At 37.6% G+C, this 20,414-nt stretch overlaps 1 protein-coding gene across 2 annotated transcripts in view; it reads right to left on the reverse strand.

Moving 5' to 3' along the window:
• The window catches only part of CDH8 (cadherin 8), a 393,065-nt gene that overhangs the window by 158,068 nt on the left and 214,583 nt on the right, over positions 1-20,414 (reverse strand). For both annotated transcript variants that reach the window (XM_062176392.1, XM_062176391.1), the window contains exons 4-6: positions 16,401-16,568; positions 11,519-11,706; positions 7,700-7,953 (exon numbers count right to left, since the gene is read on the reverse strand). In XM_062176392.1, the coding sequence (XP_062032376.1) occupies positions 7,700-7,953; positions 11,519-11,706; positions 16,401-16,568 (610 nt within the window). The remainder of the gene's footprint in view (positions 1-7,699; positions 7,954-11,518; positions 11,707-16,400; positions 16,569-20,414) is intronic.

The raw sequence follows: 20,414 nt of genomic DNA on the forward strand, positions 1-20,414 counted from the left end.
GAACCTTAGCAAATGAACTCGCTTAAGAGACCCTAAACAAGGACAGTTAAGTCACATTGATGTGGCCCCAGTATTTTTAGTCCCAGTGGCATTCCTTAGAGCACCGTTGGGGAAATACCACCCTTGGAGAGAGGCAGTATACATCTATTTTTCAAGTTTAACAGGCAGAAATATAGTTTTGTATTATAAAAAAATGTTTCACTAAACATTGGTTTGCAGCCTCTTATGGAAAATTTATAGGAAGATACAATTTTGAGGCAACTGCAAGTGAAGATGCTATTTAGAGCCACACATAATGAAATAAGCCCCTTAGTTATGAATCAGTTATTATATTTCACTGAACTCCAACTGTTCCTTTCTCACTGCTTAATTTCATTCTAGCTTTTGTTATTATGCCTAAAGAAACCATTTTAACATTTTCTCCAATGCACTTGGAGTATCAAAAATTCCATCTACAAGTTTGCAGCTTTTTGCCTCTAATTGCTCCACTGGTTGCTCTAACTGCTTTAATAAATAATATTATCTGAGTTCTGCTAGTCCCAGAATTTGATGGCCCCTGTATCACACATTATTTATTATTCCTCCAAGAAGAAAAAAGAAGTCTTTTTAGCCCCAAAGTAGAGAAGGTGTTGGAGGTGGGGGGGAGTGAGAGACAGGGGAATGAGACACAGGAACAAAATTAAAAATTTGAGAAAATATAATATCCTCTCCACCTACTCAACAAACTAATACCAGATTCTCTACATGGCAAAATATTACCACTTTAACGTCATTGGATATCCATGATTGCTACTATTCAAATTTCATTCAGAAACCAATCTTTTCCTCTATATGACCCTAAAACTCTACAATCTGCTTTTATTTATCATTTTAGACAGTATGTAGTGAAGTCCACATGGACAACTGTGACAGGCTTGCACCTTCAATGCATATTCACTGGCCTCATTACTGAAAAGTATGGTTGATAATAACAGAAACTTGGTGTCTTTACAGAAATGTCCTAGAAAACAGTGCAACCCATTAGTATTAGGTGGGTACCTAAATAAATAATTAAAATGTGTAAATGAATATAGGGGTGAATGAATGAAAGAATGAATGGGTATGTGAACATGTGAGTAATGAATTCACTGTTCTCAGCTGAATTAGCAGGCATGGTGAGTTTCTTTTTTTAAATAGTGCTTTTGAGTTGAACCAGTCTTTCATCTGAAGACAGAGCATGAATTAAATAAACTAAGTTTTAGTTGTTTAAAAATACTAGGTCATTCTATTTGACCCTTATACAATGTATGTGGGAATGAAAAATAGTTCAGATTCTAAGGAAAACAGCACAGAAGTTGTTTAAAAATTAAAAACAGAGCTATCATATGATCTAGCAAGTCCTCTTCTGGGTATTTATACAAAAGAATGGAAATCAGAATTCTGAAAAGACACTAGGCACTACCATGATCATTGCAGCACTATTTACAAAGTCATAAAAAAGTGAAAGCAAAGTGAAAGCAATTTAACTGTCCTTTTATTGTTTTTTTTTTATGGGATATAAGAGGTATTTCAAAATTCTTGGAAAACATGTATTATGAAAAAATACATTGAATTTCAAATTTTATAACAAATAATATTATCTATTCTTAAGATTTATTTATTTATTTGAAAGGCTGGGCTGAGAGAGAGAGGGAGAGAGAGAGAGAGAGAATCTTCCAACGACCAGTTCACTCCCCAAATGGCTGTAACAGCTGGGGCTGGGCCAGGCTGAAGCCTCATGTTTCATGCCTCAAACTCCATCTGGGTCTTTCACATGGATGGCAGAGGTACAAGCAGAGGTATTTGTGCTATCCTTCACTGCTTTCCCAGGCACAGTGACAGAAAGCTGCATCAGAAGTGGAGCAGCATGGATTCAATCAAGTGCTCATACGGCATGCCAGCATCACACACAGCAGCTTAATCTGCTGAGCCACAACACCAGCCCCCAAACTCATCTTTTAATTCCATTTTTATTAACTTTTTGAAGTATCCTCATGTACTTGGAGATACAAAACAGTAATAGTCAATTTTTAAAAAGAAGAAAATCCTGAAATAGGAGAGAACATGAAGAAATCTTCAGGATGTTATGCCAAGTGAAATAAGCTGATCACAAAAGGAAACACACTGCATGATTCCACTTATACCATGAAGTATATAAAGTAGTCAAACTCAAAGACTCAGAGAAGAAAATGGTGATTGCTAGGTCCCAGAGGAAGGGGGAGATAAGTAGTTGGTAATCCGCAGGCATAGATTTTAGTTATATAAAGTGGAAGAGTTCTAGAGGTTCTATACAACATTGTGCCTATAGTTGGCAAAACTGCATTGCAGGGGCCAGCACCTTGGCTCACTTGGTTAATCCTCCACCTGCGGCGTCAGCATCCCATATGGGTGCCAGGTTCTAGTCCCGGCTGTTCCTCTTCCAGTCCAGCTCTCTGCTGTGGCCCAGGAAGGCAGTAGAGGATGGTCCAAGTGCTTGGGCCCCTGCACCCGCCTGGGAGACTTGGAGGAAGCACCTGACTCCTGGCTTCGGCTCGGTGCAGTTCCAGCCGTTGCAGCCACTTGGGGAGTGAACCAATGGAAGGAAGACCTTTCTCTCTGTCTCTTTCTCTCAATGTCTATAACTCTACATGTCAAATAAATTAAAAAAAAAAAAAACTGCATTGCATGCCTAAAAATTCTAATAAGAGAGTAGACTTAATATTAAGTAGAATTCCCACAAATACACATCAAGACTTGGGTATTTTCCAAAAAAAGGGAGTTATTGCAAGAATGAGGCAAGAATTAATCATACAGTCTGTTCTCCAATTTAATACCAACTTCTCTGCAGTCTGAAGTGTTTCTCCTTAGCATCATTAGATATCATGAGTGTTTTCAGGAGAAAAGCTCATTAGCAGCCAGCATGGTAACTAACAGGCACATGATAAAAACGCCAGAGTACGCATAGGGGAAAACAATTGCAATGCTCTAGTTCTGAGTGGGCACTTACATTCAAGAGAGGAATTAAGACAACAGGGCACTGTGGCTGCTATAATCATGGGTCAAGTCCCTAGTCTGCCTGCTGAAAGGCCATCATGCCCACTCAAGTAGTCTAAGGTGAATGTTCTGAAAAGAAACAGGAGGTGACTACCTTTGAAACAATGGCATATCATCTCCAAGGCAAGGTGACACTCAACACACACTTGAAATACATTTATTGAGAGGACAAAATGGGCCATAACACATTTACTTGAAAGCACTGACTTACTTAAACACATGTGCCAGGGAATTTTGCCTTAAATTTGCCTTAAGTTTGCCTTAAATAAATATAAATAATTTACTACATATAATATAATTTCAGAGTGCCTGCCACAAAGTAGGGGCCCAGTAAATATTAGCTTAGTCCTCCTCTTCATTCAAGTTTGCATAATGTAGCAGAGTATGCACTGACACAGTGGTCAATGATAAGAAATTTGGGCTTAAACCCTGGCTCTGCATCTACCCCATGTACCAGCAACTCACCTTTTTTTGAGCCTCAACTTCCTTCTCCATAAAACTAAGATCATACTGACTATTTCTTGCTGTCCTTTGTGAGAATAAAGTGAAATGAATTGATGAGGTCATTAGAGAATGAGTATGTTTCAATTAAATCTGATCCTGCTAAGTCACACTGAAGTATGTAGGTATATTTGCACTTACAGAGATTCACAGGAAAAGAAGGGCATTGTGAAAAAGCGATAGAGAACAGGCATTAGATTGTCAGCAAAACCCAGGTGAATACTCTTTTACTAGTCCAAGTATTTCAGTAAAACTGAGCAAATTAGACTTTTGTCCTCAGTTTTTTTTATCTGATGAATGGGGATAATGAGTGTCCATATTGTCTCACAGGTGTACTAGAGATTGAAATGAGCACATTAAGCACATTCCTGACACCTATTAAACACTCACCACTAAGAATATTCATAGCTGTAGCATGGGAAAATTACACTAAATGAGGTTAATTGGACTATGTAGCACACAACTGTTAAAAAACAGACTCATCTCCACACTATCAGCTACCTTTAGCAGAAAAGTATTTGCTAAAATAAGTTACTATATTTTTAGTTGGTATTTAACATATGAAATGCCTGGTGGCTTCCCTTTTATTAACTGGTAATGCTAACAGCTAATACGTATTTCATTGAAGAACTTCATTTAATCATCTCAGTGACACCACAAGTGACATGATATTATCCCATATGGGACAATATGATACTATCTCATACAGAGGAGGAAACAGTATTCAGGGAATGTCAGAGACTGGCTGTCTTACCAGGAAGTAGTAATAATCTGATTTGAACCAGTCAGCCTAAATTCAAAGACAATCATCTTCTCATAATTTGTACAACTTCACTGTCTTACAGAGAGACATGTAGTATTGCAGAAGGTAGCAAAGACCTGATTACTGTTCTGGAAAGGGAGGGGGTAAGAACATGAACCTTATTCTATGCCACTGACCATGGAAGAAGAAATAGCCTGGAAGAAGGAAATAGCCAGAAATTTCATACACATACACATATTTTATATATATATATATATATATTATAAATACACACATTTACACACATATAAAATGAGACAATTTATACACACACACACACACAGAGAGAAAGAGAAAGAGAGAGAGAGAGAGAGAGAAAGAGAAAGAGAGAAGGCTTTAAAAACATAGGATATTTCTGGTTTGACAGTATGCTCTAAAAAGAAGTTGAGTCTGATGGGGAGTTGACCAACCAGCTAATGACTGTAGATTTTAACATGGCAGATGCTGTGATAAATATCTATTTCTTTCCGGATGGCAAAGTAAATACGATCCTATAAGATGAATATGTTCTTGTCAAGATATAAAATACAGCAGTCCTAAAGAGAAAAAATTAATGCAAAGCTATTTGTTACCCAGTAATTCCCTGAATATCCATGGCCTGCAGTTCTGTTTACAAAGGTTAAGTGGATCTAAATCTGGCTGCTGGAATCCTAAGGAACTATGCACTGCTCTGGCTAGTTGGGCAATTTAATTTTCTACTCAAATTAACCAATTGTGCATAAAAAAAGGAAAGCTGTGCTCGCTAATTCAACTGTGAGGGGTGAAGGTGGGGGCCTGCAGAAATGCAGGATAGAAGCTAAAAGGTGCAGTTGGTGATTTCACTTTCTTATGCTGTGGAGCCAATCCACCTCCAGTCAGACTGTGTGGGGCCCGCCTTCTGAATGACACATGAAAGCCAGTTGCAAATGCTTTGAAAGAGTATTCATCCCTTTTTTGGGTGGGACCATAGGTGCCAAGGAACTAGACTTGCCTGACATCTATCAGAAGCACAGACAGGCCTATGTCATCCAGCAGTACTTTATCTGCCCATCTCTTCCTGGTAACACAGTCTCAAATCTGCTTTGAGTGCCTGCAAATGAAATGCTTCTAAGACGGACAGGTGTTGCTGAGCAGCCTCTCTAGTTTCCTCACAAAAACAGCAACAATAATAACAGTCAACTACAATGAGAACCAGCATTTGATAAACTGGAAATGGATTCTTACCAGTAACTCCCCATTTCTATATCAGTAAAATGGATAGATTATACAACATGCAAAAACATGGAGAGCTACCCGGATTTAAACTAAGCTCTGCCAATTTGAGGTCACTTTCACTGTTATGAAAAGTCCCTCAAATAATTTATTCAGCTGATAAAAAAATAAAAAAATACATAAACAACAACAGCAAAAAAAAATGTTGCACAACAAGCCTATTCCTCTGTTACCATAGATTCCATGTGTGGAGTTTATATGTGATTGCCCCAGTATCTTAACCTCTGCTTTCTCTTAAGGCCCTTGGTTTGGGAAACCCTTGAGCCTATATGTGCTTCTTGTTGGCAAGAGTGGAAACCATGTCTAACCAAAGTTTGTCCTGTGACTGGTCTATTAGCTTAACCAACCTTGTTTTTACCCTTCACATTCTATCTCACTCTTGGAGACTTAAAGAAAGTGTGCAAGTGCTCCTTTCTGGGCTCTTTTCATAGCAAATGGAGGTTCACAAACATGGGGCTGATTAATTCATTCAACAAATATCATCACTCCTGTTTACATCGGCATTCCAGCATAATTCTGATTTTTTTTTTTATATTTCCCCTACTCTGAACACTAGACCCCTTAACAAAATGGAATTCCTCCTAGCAAATTCCTCTTAGCCAAATGAGGGGCATACTATTAGTCTAATTTGTCAAATTCATTTAGAGCTGAGGATAGCCAACATACCATTCCTCAAACCCTTTGGTTGGAGTTTTATCTTCTTCCAGGTTGGACTGTTCTGTAAGAAGCTGTTTTCTTTTTCTTTTGCTTTTTGGTACCCTTATGAGATACACTGTTATTTATTTTCCTAAATTTAAAAATAAGTTGCATTAAAAAGAACTTTGCTAGATTTTAAAAGAATTCTTTTCTGTCTAAACTCAAATTATTTGGGCCACGTACTGTTCTTCAGGGTTTTGCTCTTAAACTCGTTGTTTCAGCACCCTTGTGAGTAATGAGAATTTAAAGCATTAAAAAAAAAAAAGTGAGCAAATAAAGCTTCCAGAAAACTCATTTGTCAAGAATTTCTCTGAATAAAATAATCAGAGGATTTTGTGCCCCTAGATATCTATGACTTGGAAATTGAAAGGGTTGGGTATGAACTTACATGTAACTCATAGACTAACTGGAGAATTCTTTAAAATTCTATTTCTTTCTCTCTTTTTCTCTCTGCCCCTCCCTCCTACTATTCCTCCCTCCCTCCAACTCTAATATTTCTAGGATAATATTTGAAATTCACATGTAAACACATCATTAGCCAACACTTCACCCTTGGAGACTAGTACACAAATTATACAATTCCAGTGTGTTTTCCGAAGAAAGCTATTTAGCTTCAGCACCTATACTGTCATTTGAATGATTGGCAAAAGACAAAAGATGCAGAGTTCAATGGGGAAAAACACAGGATTTAGCTTCATTTGTTAAAAAAAAAAAAAAAAAAAGGCAGAAACATTTTAACAAAGGATTATTTTCAACCTGGAAAATATTCTGAGCAGGGAAAGTATAAACAAAAGGTATGTTTGAAACAACAGAGAAAGATTTTTGCCTTAAAGACACTAAAACAGATATGTTGACCTATCTGAAATGCTCATGAAGTGATAAGGAAATGATTTCAAAGACAAACAGCAAACACAGAAATAAGAAAGAAACTTCTAAATGCATTGACACAGTGGTCTCATGCCTCCAAATTCTAGTTTATAATCCAGTGTAACTGTTAAGAAAAGACAGAAGACAAACTAGCAGTACTTTCTCAATGCTAAAAAAAAAAGACAAAAAATTAAGATGCAAAAGATTCACTCAAATATGCTGCAAAACACTTAAAATTTTGCATTTCCATAAAGTTTTCAGAGAGCTGGAATAGCTTTACTCATCATGATGTTCCCGGTTCTAGGCACTGAATGTAGCTCTTAGTAGGCACATATGCATAACGTGCACATGGTTTCACACATAAATACACACAGGGCATACTCATATACACATGGAAATATGACGATTAAAATCCCATGGTCTTGTGAGTATAGTCCCCATGTCAGCCACACAGAATGTACACATAACTGCATTTTGCACTGATACACTTGTCATTTAAGGTAGCCAGGGTTTCTTTAAAAATAGAAATACCTTATAGGACTGGAGGTGATGTCAGGGTCACGGGCAGTCACCTGCCCAATTACGGAGTTTAAAGCAGCATTTTCATGAACTTCAAGGAGGTAAGTCGGTGAAGAGAAGACAGGGGGTTCATCAGCATCCTCAACGACGATTTTTACTGTTGCCGTGTCTTTAAAGGGCCCCCTGCCACTGAACCGTGGGTCGATATGGACATTGGCTGCCTCTACCTTCAGTGTATAGGATTTTTTGGTCTCAAAGTCCAGAGGCTGTAAGGAAATGACAAAGATTAATGTTTTTCACTAATGACCACAGCAGCAAGAACAAATGCGTGTAATGCTGATGGATGCAAGTTATGTGCATTTAAGCTCATTTGTGAGACTTAATGGGCTATCTCTCCATTCCTCCAGATTCAACCTGTAATTTTTACAGGCATTTATTGATATCTGTTTATTATACAAGCTCAGTGAATCTAATCTCCTATTGTTTTGTTTTGTTTTGCTCGTTTCACTTGGAATTCACAAAATATTCACAGTCATGAATTGTGCCATCAAAATTTCACTTCAGAGTCATAATAAAATTTTACTAGTGAAGGCATGACCTGCATACTAATCAGCCAGTTAATCAGTCCTCTGCCAGTAGGAGATAAGGCAGCATTGAACACAATCTCTATCTGGGAGGAATATTTTATCATTTCTGCAACAGTGTGTGAAATGTAAAGAACTAGAAATCATCATTGTTTAGTCCAAGGAAACATTATAAAGCATAATTTAGCACTAATCCCAACAAAGAGTGTTTTCTTTTTTCACTTCCAAAGCATTGCTACCCTACTGATCAGGTGGCTAAAAATAAGTTTTGTTTTTTTTTTTTAGGGTATCCTTAGATGGTCTCTATTATGAGTACTATGATAGGAAGCAGGAAGGCATATAAAAATACATATGTGAAGATATATATTCACTTGTATTTATTTTAGAAGAAGAAAAAGTGAGGGCAGCATAGATAAATTGCTAGGTCTGGCTGTGCCTTCATCTACCACTTGCAAACAATTGGAAATTACCTCATTGCACCATTACTGACAATATTTATGATATATTAATATGTCATTCCTTGAATGTCCAAGAGACACTGTTTAATGACCGAGGTAAATAGAGCTATAAAAAAGAGCAGAGTCGCCTTAAATAAACCAGAAACCCATCTGCATCAGAATGCTTATAGTCCAATTCTTGGCAACTCATAACACTTCAGATTTCAAAAATGCAAGTCTGTCAAGATTCAAAGAACTACTTTATGTCTGCATCACAATTTCTCATAAGAAAGAGAATTTTAAATCTGCAATGCAGATTGTAAGATGATAAAAAGCTGGAACACAAACTGGCATCAGTAAACTCAGGTTTCCTGTGAAAGCTTAAAATATATATTCTTATTTCAATATCGTGTGCTGATTTTTATATCTGAATTCAGATCTAAATGAGATTGTATTTAATTTGTTTTGTGATATTTTCTACTAATAAGGTAGACACACACTTCCCCATCTATTCTGGAATTACTAGACACATGTCCCCATGGATAGATGATTGAAAAATCAGCATATTCACAATTGTCCTATCACCCCTACTCTAATAACTAAAAATCTTCACAAACATAACAGATTATTTCTGTTTATTTTTATTTTTCTATTGACAAGTAATAACTGTATAAGTTTTTGGCTAATAACATGGTATTTTAATCTATGTGCACATTGTAGAAAGAGTCAATCAAGCTAATTAACATTTCTTTCACCATATCAACTTATTTATATGTAGGGGGGATGAGAATGTTTAAAATTTAGACTTTTATCAATTTTAAAATACACGATTTGTTATTATTGTGGCTAACACTAAGTGCAATAGAGCACTAACTTATTCCTTCAGTCTGTGTTCTATGCTCAGTATCTTCCCTCTTCACCCCCTCCCCCCAGTCTCTGATAACTCTGTAATACTTCTCCCCAGGATTGTTCTAGAGATAAAGATCATAATCCCTCATCTGAAGAAGGTTGATGGGGTTGTTCTGTGCATGAATGGAGAAGTAGGCACTCCATGAACCTTCTCCATGGTTTGCTTTGGCAATAAATAAGAGCAGAACATTCTCCCTACAAAGAGGATCTGAGACTTGGTCTGTTTAATAACACAATGACAATGTACCAAAATATACTCTAGTGTCTTTCATACTTTCACAGACAAAACAGAGGGTCCATTATACATTATATTCTAGAATAAATACATATATTTCTTGGTGTCAAGATGCATAGTATATGCATTGAAGTTCATGAATAACAGTGAATAAAATATAGCAAACAGCTAACTGTCTCAGGTTATAAAAGCACCTTATGGCAACAAAGGATAGCAACTAATATAACAATAAAAATAACATTAGGAATCATTACTCAAGGAAAATGTGGCTCTGGGTTATTCAATAATTGACTCAAGTATAATTGTATTGTACTCTATTTCCAGCATGAATTTTTAAATACTTGGCAATTCTTAATTCTAAATTCAAGCTAGGATCCTGATACAAAGATAGTGTTCTTCAACAGAGAGTTAAAATAAGTGCAGCCATCTTCTCAAAATTGATTTTTAAATTATTTTTATAAAGAATGTATCCAGAAAACTCCAGTTCCCCATTGTTAATGCCTCTCTAGTAGAGTATTTTAAGAACAAGGCCACTGCAGTAGATCCCAACACAACATGATAGAATCACATAGTCAGCTGCATCATACCAATGTAATGCTGATTAAGCATTAAGGCAAAGGGAATGGTCATTGGCTCTAACGGTGTGACCCGCCATCAACCTTCTTATTCATGAACAAGCAGATTTATTTAAAAATTAGTTTGATGTACTTTATGACAAAGATTCATGATGAGGGTAAAAATCTGTGCCCATAAAATAATATAAACATAGTGTGCCCATAAAATAATGAACTGTGTTCTACACACTTCTTGTAAATGTGGATTTCATGATGAGAAACATAAAACAATTTGTTGCCAGCAAAAAAGTCTCAAATTGTCATATATTATTCATGCAAGTTAACGAAACCTTCCTTTCTCCAGTGGCAGCCTTATACCCAGAAGCAAGACAAAAGCTTGGACTTGGGACACATGATTTGAAGTACCCACTGTTAGCAAGGCTGGCCTTGTCCTTCAAGTGCCTGAACTAGTCAGAATGACCAGGCGTGAATGTTCTCCCTGTCTTTGCGTTTCCCAGAATGCAGAGCCTCTATTAAGGATTTGGGAAATTTCAGTGTATTTGGGGAAAATATTTAAAGAAGCAGGAATGCAGAGATCGGGATGGTTATATAAAGAAACTGTAAGAACCACTGAACTTGTCACCTCTGTGGGTAACTGAAGGTTATTTCCACTCTGAATCACCTTAGGAACCTTAAACAATATGCCTCAGAATAATTTTTTCAAATAATAGTAATGGCCCACCAGTTTTTCTCCCCCATGGGTTGAAGGTTGCCCTCAGGGCACTGGCTTCCTTGCAGCACTGTAGAACCTTGTGCTGGTTCTGAGCAAATCTTTTTGGCTTAAGGAGAAATACTAAGACATGGACTTGGAGAGAAAAATAAGTGAGACGAGAGGCTATCACCATCATTGTGATTGTTTACCAGAGCTTTAGCTGAAATGTGAAGTGGGCCCAAGGGATAGGAGGTAGAACAAGAATTCTGGTCATCATGTCCAATAGCTAAAAGCTAAACATTCACCATCTATTTGTCAGAAAGAATGCCCAACTCCTGCAAATTTCAAAACTCAAATTTCAGAGGTACTTTTAAGATGAGCAATATCTTTCTTAGCTTACCTTTCTCAGTCTTATAATGCCATCCTGGGCCTGTGCATCAGATGTGATTTCAAAAAGTGCTGTTCCATCTCCATCAATAATGTCATATGAGGATTGCGCATTTTCCCCAATATCCTGATCATTGGCCTTCACCCTTCCTATTGCAGTGCCAAGAACCACATCTTCTGGTACTGAGAAGTGATATAAACCTTAGAAAAGAGGGGACACAATGAGTATTGCATGAATCCCAGCCATTCATGAACTCATTAAGCAAATACTAATTTGGCACCTCTTTGGTTCTGGGCATTGCTCTAGATGCTCCCAATGCAGTGATAGAAAAGACATAAATATCCTTTTCCCTTTTGTAATGTGGTCTTTTCAATGATTCAGTGATAAATAGTTCCCAGAAGTGGTGATCTCTCTTCATGACAATTCTGAGATAATGAAACTTATTCAACCATATGTTTATCGAGTAAGTTGGAACAGTTATATCAGAATATCAGTGAGTCTATGTGAAAGTTCTTTCCAATTTGGTGTATAATCACATTGACTGCCTGTGGGGATATTCATTGTTGCCCAACATAAAATATTAAGCTAATTTCAGCACAGAAAGATGCAATGTGTAACACACTGAAAGTCACTTTTGAACTACCTTTATATTTACAGACTTGTAGACTATTTTTGATAAAATCCAATTACTAAACTTCTGTTGTGCCTTACAGCAAGCTGTTCAGAGACATGAAACACTTCTCTTGTTACTAAAGTCCTCATTGCTCTGAAGACCAAAATCCTACCTTCAAAACTCCCTAGGCAAAATACAATTACAGTGTGGATTCATTCTCCTATGGGGACAGTAAAACATGTCTAATTAGTGGCATTAGTCCCATTTTTATTCAAATTCCTTTAGCTGCGTTGGTGTCACTCACTTTCTTGGTATAGAGGAAGTTGTTTTACCCCAACCATAACTCCTGGCCAGTACCACTTTAGTGCACCTCTAGCCTACATTTAACTGCCAGTTCCTACATTTATTTGCCTGAGGGTTTTCTCTTGCCTTCAAATCCCATTCTGCCTATTTCACATCAGCCAGATAACTAATGCCCTTATAAAAGCAGCCCTTCATGATACATAGGAGTTAGTCTATAAAGTCCTAAGCTCCTCCCCCTCTCTGGAAGCATAACATGAGTTGCATCTTTTTTCTTTACAGTGGTCAGGACTTCAGTGGGATAAGTCTCTAGCTATCCCCAATGGTAGCTGGTTTGCTAATGCACACTCTTTAGGCTCCTTTTTTCCTCTCTTGCATTGTCCCACTGTGTTGCTTGGGACCATCTCCAAGTTAAACTACTCAAATAAAGTTCTTGCTTCAGTGCCAGTTTCTAGAGAACCCAAATTCAGACAACCAGGAAGTTTTTGTCCCCTTGAAATCACAACAAATGAAAAATAACCATTCATAAGCGATAAACTAGGGGCTGGCACTGTATCACAGTAGGTTAAGCCACCATCTGCAGTGCTAGCGTCCCTTGTGGGTACCAGTTTGAGTCCCGGCTGCTCTGCATCTGATCCAGCTCCCTGTTAATGTGTCCAGTAAAGAAGCAGAAGATGACCTAAGTGCTGGGCCCCTGCACCCATGTGGAAGACCTGGAAGAAGCTCCTGGATCCTGACTTTGCTTTGGCTCAGCCTTGGCTGTTGCAGCCATTTGGGGAGTGAAACAGAGGATGGAAGATCTCTCTCTCTCCATCTTTCTCTGTAATTCTTTCAAAATAAATAAATAAATCTCTAAATAAATAAAAAAGGAAACATTAAATCTTGAGAACATTATTTAATTCTAGTTTGAAATCAATCACAGCATCCCTTGGATAAACCAAGGCTCATTTTACCCAATATAATAAGATTGGTTCAGATGATGAGTAAAGTTTCTTCTAGCACTAGCACCCTTTTACTTAATGTTGAAATAAGAACACCTCTTACAATCATGAAGTTATGGGGCTGTGAAACAAAAACATTTCCAAACAGCTTTGCCATCAAGTAGGCACTGAAAATCCTCATGCTGAGCGCACGTCTCCCAATTCTCTCATAATTGGTGGAATGATTCCATTTCCTTCAAGGCTTGAGAATAGGTTTAAGAATACCTTTAGGTATGCTTAATAAGTAAATAATCCAGTGAGGGGCCTCACTGTGCCACCAGTCTTACATCAGGAGCCTTACAGAACCAAATGGACCATTCCTTTCCCCATTCCTATGCTGCTTATTCTCTTCACCTCTACCAGCATGATCATAGTTAATGGTTATTACCACTAAGAAAGGGAATACTTTTGAAACTCATCAGCCACTGTTGAACTGAAATAATGAATTTATGAGAAAGAAGAGTTGCACATCATAGTATTAAGTATAACAGCAACCAAAGGGAAATAAAAGGTTGGTAGAAGGGATAGGAGAAACAGTGCTCTCCATTTCAATAATTTAGTTGAAAAAAGTTGTATTGTTGTCTGATATATGAATGACCAGATGCTAAAATTCCAAAATTATTAGTGAAAATACATCTCCCCTGATCTTTCTACTTGGAAATTTCTGTAGATAAATTCTCAAAGGTGAATCAAGTGTGTCTTTTTCAAGTTCTACTCCTTTCTCTTCCCCTTTCTCTTCTCTCCTCCTCTCTCTTTCAAGAAAGACCAGTTCTCCTCCTATGGCATTTTCTGTGTCAACGAAAAATACCAGCATGCATCTAATCTTTACCTGCCTATAGTACAGTTGTCATCTATCCTTAGACTTTTGTCACCATTAACTCTTAAATATCTGTCTCATCTACCTTCTTTTCCACTGTTGTCACTCTTTCCTGCCATGATTATAACCTTTTACATGAATAATTGCAAATACCCCTTTAACTGGCTGTAGTGTATAGAAGATACTAGAAGAGGGCTAGATTTTAATTTTCCTGACTTCCTTGTGGCCAAACCCTGTAACTCAGTTTATAAATTTAATCTCTTTTAATGGCTTACCAGTGATCTTAGGATAAAGAGAATGGTACTTAAAATGGTTTAAAAATCCAAGAACAGTAATTCTTACCTAACCTAACTCTCCAGCTCATTTTCACAATTTTTCCTCCTGGTCTTCTGTGTTCCAGCTGTAGTGAAATTATTCCCATTCTCATACAGAACTCTAGAGTTTCCACCAGGCTTTTAAATATATACAGATTTAAGGTGTATGATATGACATTTTGATGCAAAATCACCACCTCAGAAAGATACCAACATTCCCATGTTCACTGTAGTCAAGAACTGGAAACAACTTAATTTTCTGTTGACAGATGAGTTAATAAAGAAGTTGTGGGCCGGCGCCGCGGCTCACTTGGCTAATCCTCCACCTGCAGCGCCGGCACCCCAGGTTCTAGTCCCGGTCGGGGCGCCGGATTCTGTCCCGGTTGCTCCTCTTCCAGTCCAGCTCTCTGCTGTGGCCCGGGAGGGCAGTGGAAGATGGCCCAAGTGCTTGGGCCCTGCACCCGCATGGGAGACCAGGAGGAAGCACCTGGCTCCTGGCTTCGGATTGGCGCAGCGCGCCAGCCGTAGTGGCCATTTGGAGAGTGAACCAACAGAAGGAAGACCTTTCTCTCTGTCTCTGTCTCACTGTCTAACTCTGCCTGTCAAAAAAAAAAAAAAAAAAAAAAAAAGGAGTTGTGTATATATGCAGTGGAATATTATTGAGCCTTTAAAAGAATGAGTTCTTGCCATTTGTGACAACATAGCTGAAAATGGCGGACATTCTGGTAAATAAAATAAGTCAAAGAGAAAAAAATACTCCCTGATGTCACTGACATGTGGAATCTAAATAAATATATAAACAAATGGACAAATCTGATGATACACACACAACTTAAGAGCATTGTTTTCTAGCTACAGTGTTCATTCGCCCTTCACCGATGTCATCTTTTGCCAGCTAATCTTATTCACCCTTCACATCTCAGTCCAGGAGTCCTCCTGTCCACAAGGCCTTGCCAAATCAACACTCCATGTAAGATCACTTGGAGAAATTCTGAGAAGAAAAGTACCCTTTTACGGGATAAGAAAGTTGGCAAACCGTGATTATCTCTCTGATTCATTGATGGCGGCTGCCCGGAAAGACACTGGGGTCTCTAAGGCAGAGTGCAACCTTGTCAAGGAAGAATAAGGGAAAGATTACTGATGCAGGACAGGTGTGCATCTTCCTTTTTTTTTTTTTTTTTAAGATTTTTATTTATTTGAGAGGTAGAGTTACAGACAGTGAGAGGAAGAAACAGAGAAAAAGAAAGATCTTCCTTCTGTTGGTTCACCCCCCAAATGGCTGCTATGGCTGGCGCTGTGCCGATCTGAAGCCAGGAACCAGGACCTTCTTCCTGGTTTCCCATGTGGGTTTCCCAAGGATTTGGGCCATTTCCTACTGCTTTCCCAGGTCATAGCAGAGAGCTGGATTGGAAGAGGAGCAGCCGGGACTGGAACCGGTGCCCTTATGAGATGCTAACACCTCAGGCGTAGGATTAACCTACAGCGCCACAGCGCCAGCCCCGGGTATGCATTTTTCAGCAAGAGCACTGAATATTTACCTTTGCCACCTTGGATACTAGAGATCTGGTTTCTTTGATACAACAAATGATACTAACAAAGAGGCAACGTCTGAGTTTCATTTTCACCATTCTCTCAAGTTGATTCCAACTCTGTTATTGTACACTTGATATTTAGAAATTTCCTCAACTTTTTGAAGTATGTAAAATGTAGTGTTTACATGATGACAGGACTATTGGTTTTTACATATATATGCTATTCCTCACGCAGAAAAGCACTCAATGATTGCACTTAATGTCACTGAAAATTATAACACAAATTCAAATGAAAACATCATTCTTAGAATTTCACCCAGTGCAGGAAATTTACTTACTCTGTGCAAACTTTGGAGGATTGTCATTAACATCAGTAAGGGTCACTGTAAGTGTTGTGGTCCCAGACAGGCCCCCCGAGTGTCCACCCATATCTTTGGCTTGGATAACAACCAGGTACTCCTCCTTGGCTTCTCTGTCCATGTTGGGAAGGGCAGTTTTTATAATAGCTGAGGGAGAAAATGGAAGAATGACTTCTGGGCAGAGAGTTCATTCAGCAATAAACATGTGAATCAGTACATACACACTCACAGAGTTTACACGCACACATCAAGTCCTCTCAGATAATTTTGTTTTCTTTTGACATTCAACTGCTATATATCTGTGATAGCAACACCAAGAAAGAGTGTAACTTATAGACATTTATGGATAACTTGCAAAAGTATGTTTTAAAATCATAGAAAAAGAATTTGCAAAAATATACGTTAGAAAGTAAGCTGAATGGTGTATTCTTGCTTACAATATTAAAATATAAATCACAACATAGCTTCATCCACCGAGGAAAACCTTGGCAGTGAAAGTATTCTACAATTTATCACATGCCCCAAATTCCCTTACAAGATGACTAAATACACAAATAGCTTGAAGGTTCTAAGGTCAAAGATAAATTATTCTGCAGCTCACAAATACTTAGGGAGATGAAATAAATTAATGTACTATTAGATTCAACTCAGATGAATAAAACACCAATCAGAATTAATATAGTCAGTTGTCTAAATTCTAAAGTACTGCTCAACTATATTTATATTTTAATTGCTTGGTTTCATCTTCTCTGTTGTAAATGTAGCAAATAGTTTAGATAAATGAAATATATGGAAAATAAGAAAACTGATAATACATAAAATCACGAGAAATAAAATAAATCATTACTGCTAAAATCTTAGTACTTTTTCTTCTGATTCATTGTCAAGGTTTCATGTGTGTCTTTCTGTTTCACTAATAGTTTATTATCCTTTTTAAAGACTCAGAATTTGCTTAGATAGGTGAAGATAGTTTGAAAATATTTAATAGGCACTGTTCCTGTCTCCAGATCACTCTTCATAGATTACTAATGCTGAAATTTTGGTGTGCCTAACTCCAAGGTCAACACATAGCTATGCACACAGATGTATATGTGCATATATGTTAACATTTAATCACAAATGTGATAATGAGATAAGGATTGTTCTGGAACTTTTTTTCTCACAATGGATGTTTTTGAGAATCTTTCTTGTCAGTACATATAGGTTTACCTCATTAATTCTTAGAGTTGCAAAATATTTTTATTGTATGAGTGTATACAAGTTGGTTTAACATTCCCATACTAATGGAGATTGTAGTTTTCTTATTTTCCCATTTCATATATATTTCATATATATTATATGTGTGACGGTATATTTTTCTATTTCCTACATTTTTATCTAACTCTTGTCACAATGTGTCCCTTTCCATATTACTAAATGTTCATAATAAAAATACAGACTATTCTAGAATATTCCTATTGGATTGCTGTATATTTCTCTTGTCTAAATGTAGAAAACTTCTCAGATTAAGATAATCTCGGGGCCAGCGCTGTAGCGCAGAGGGATAAAGCCCTGGCCTGAAGCGCCAGCATCCCATATGGGCGCGGGTTTGAGACCAGGCTGTTCCACTTCTGATCCTGCTCTCTACTATGGCCTGAAAAAGCAGTAGAAGAAGGCCCAAGTCCTTGGGCCCCTGCATCCACGTGGGAGACCCAGAAGAAGCTCCTGGCTCCTGGCTCCTGGCTTCCGATCGGCCCAGCTCCAGCCATTGCAGCCAATTGGGAAGTGAACCAGTGGATGGAAGACCTCTCTCTCTCTCTCTCTGCCTCTCCTTTCTCTGTGTAACTCTGACTTTCAATAAATAAATAAATAAATAAATCTTTTTTTTTTTTTTAAAAGATAATCTCCCCCCTACACACACCACACACACTTATAACATCAGCGACACCACAAATGCTTGACTCAAATCGAGGATGAGGCCTTTTCCCGGCTACTTCTGGTGTTGCAATTCTGGTTTTGTGCTTTGTTTTGATTCATATGCTCTGATTAAATCTTCTCTCTGTGAAAGGTCTGACAGTTCAAGTCCATGAATTATATGAGTAGCAGTCATATAGGCACAAAAGTGGCAAGGGAAATCTAATCCACCTAAGAATTGAGCAGGTCCTTGGAAGAGTTCTTACACACTTTACTAGACACTGTCACCACTTTTAGACCATTCAGGGAGAACCCAATTAAATAACCCTGCTGATTCTGAAACATTTATAGTAGTATAATGATATCCTTTCATGCAATGGTTTCTTTCAGAATTTGATCACATAATAATATAACTCATAGATAATACTTATATGATAAGAAAAAATAAAAACATAATGAAAGGAAAAGAAAAATGGAAAGACAGTAACCATTTTGATTCAGATCATTGTAAGGCATTGTTGAGTGAAAATACATAAGCAAAAAAATATCAATATTAATAAAAATTCATCATTAGCATACTGAAATGCCAAGACAGCTATAATGCTCTGGATATGGATATATATATGTGTGTGTGTGTGTGTGTGTGTATGTGTTTATATATATATATATATATATACATACATATATATATATCAGAAAATTTTCACTATGTGTCAAATTTTCGTTAGAAAATTATTTTACGCTTGTGTGTTCACATGAATGGTTGTAAAGTTTAAGTACCATCACATTCTAAGGCAGAAGCTATCCACTGAACTTTGGAATTCAACATGCCATTTCTGGTAATTAGAGGAAAAACAGTAGAGTTTCTCCAGGAAGGTAGCAATTTCTTTCGAGGAAGTTGATGGGGTAAGGTCTACACATGGACCTTCTCGATTAACTTATTGGAAGAATTCCTACTACTTCTTCAGATTCAAGACAGATTGGAATGGGTTAATATCATCATTTAAAAATATATACTTTGAAAGTAAAAAAAATTAAAAGATAAACAAAATGTGATGTCTCTCAGACACTTGGAATTAAAATGGTTTTGTGGCTCAGTTGAAAATAGCATAGCGGGGTTGTGAGTTATATCAGAAAATGATGAGTCATTTCAGAATATGAGTGAGGCATCACAGTGCAGGGTTTTGCTTATTAAATTGAAGAAGACATGCTCCAAGGGTCTACACCAATCACAGAATTTTTTGATGCCTTCCAATACTGAAGTATACAACATCGCACCACCTAAGTTGCATATAAAATATTTAAAAATTTGACTCACCTTATAAATGTTCTTTCATAATCAAAGTCACGCAATGTGGCTTCTTATCTTACTCTAACACTTACTCATTTTGGGACCATGAACAAATTATTAAGCCCATCAGGGTACAATATTCCACCCTGTCAAACGAAGATAACTGAAGATAATAGCCTCTCATTGTGGGTAATCTAAAGTTATGTGAAGTAATTCATTCAAAGTTGTTTGCACACAGTAGTTACCAAACCATGCTGCTTCCCTTTACCCTTCACCTTCCCTAACATGCTTCATTAATTGCCTTGGGCGCCGGTGATTAGCGTACTGAGTATTCTCTAATTTTTATACCAGATCCACTGTCCTGCCTTCTCTTCCTACACTTGACATGAAAGAGTTGCCTTACTTGATTCTTAAAATGAACTCCCTTACTTTTCAACAACTTTCTCTTAGGCTCCACCAGCATAGATTATCCTAGGAGAGTGTCTACATTGTATAGGGTAAGACCGCAGAATCTCCAAAGACCTTACTCCCATGTTTGACCTCTCTAATGTTACTATTCTGGGATATTGTTATAGTAAAACTCTACCTAGCATTCAATAGCTTCCCCATTCTCTGGTTCCTGTGGACTGAGGGGGTTATACTGGAATTATAGTGCTTGCCTCAGGGTGCTTCATTATCCTCTGTTGACCTACACCTTTGTTATTTTATTCACTGTTACATTCTACTCAATCACTCTAGTCCTGGCAGAGCCCTAAAAGTTATAGTCAGGATACTGATATTTTATCCAAGTCCCCAACATGCCACCGGCA

The sequence above is a fragment of the Lepus europaeus genome, chromosome 19 (genome assembly GCF_033115175.1).
Source record: "Lepus europaeus isolate LE1 chromosome 19, mLepTim1.pri, whole genome shotgun sequence".
Lineage (NCBI taxonomy): Eukaryota > Metazoa > Chordata > Mammalia > Lagomorpha > Leporidae > Lepus > Lepus europaeus.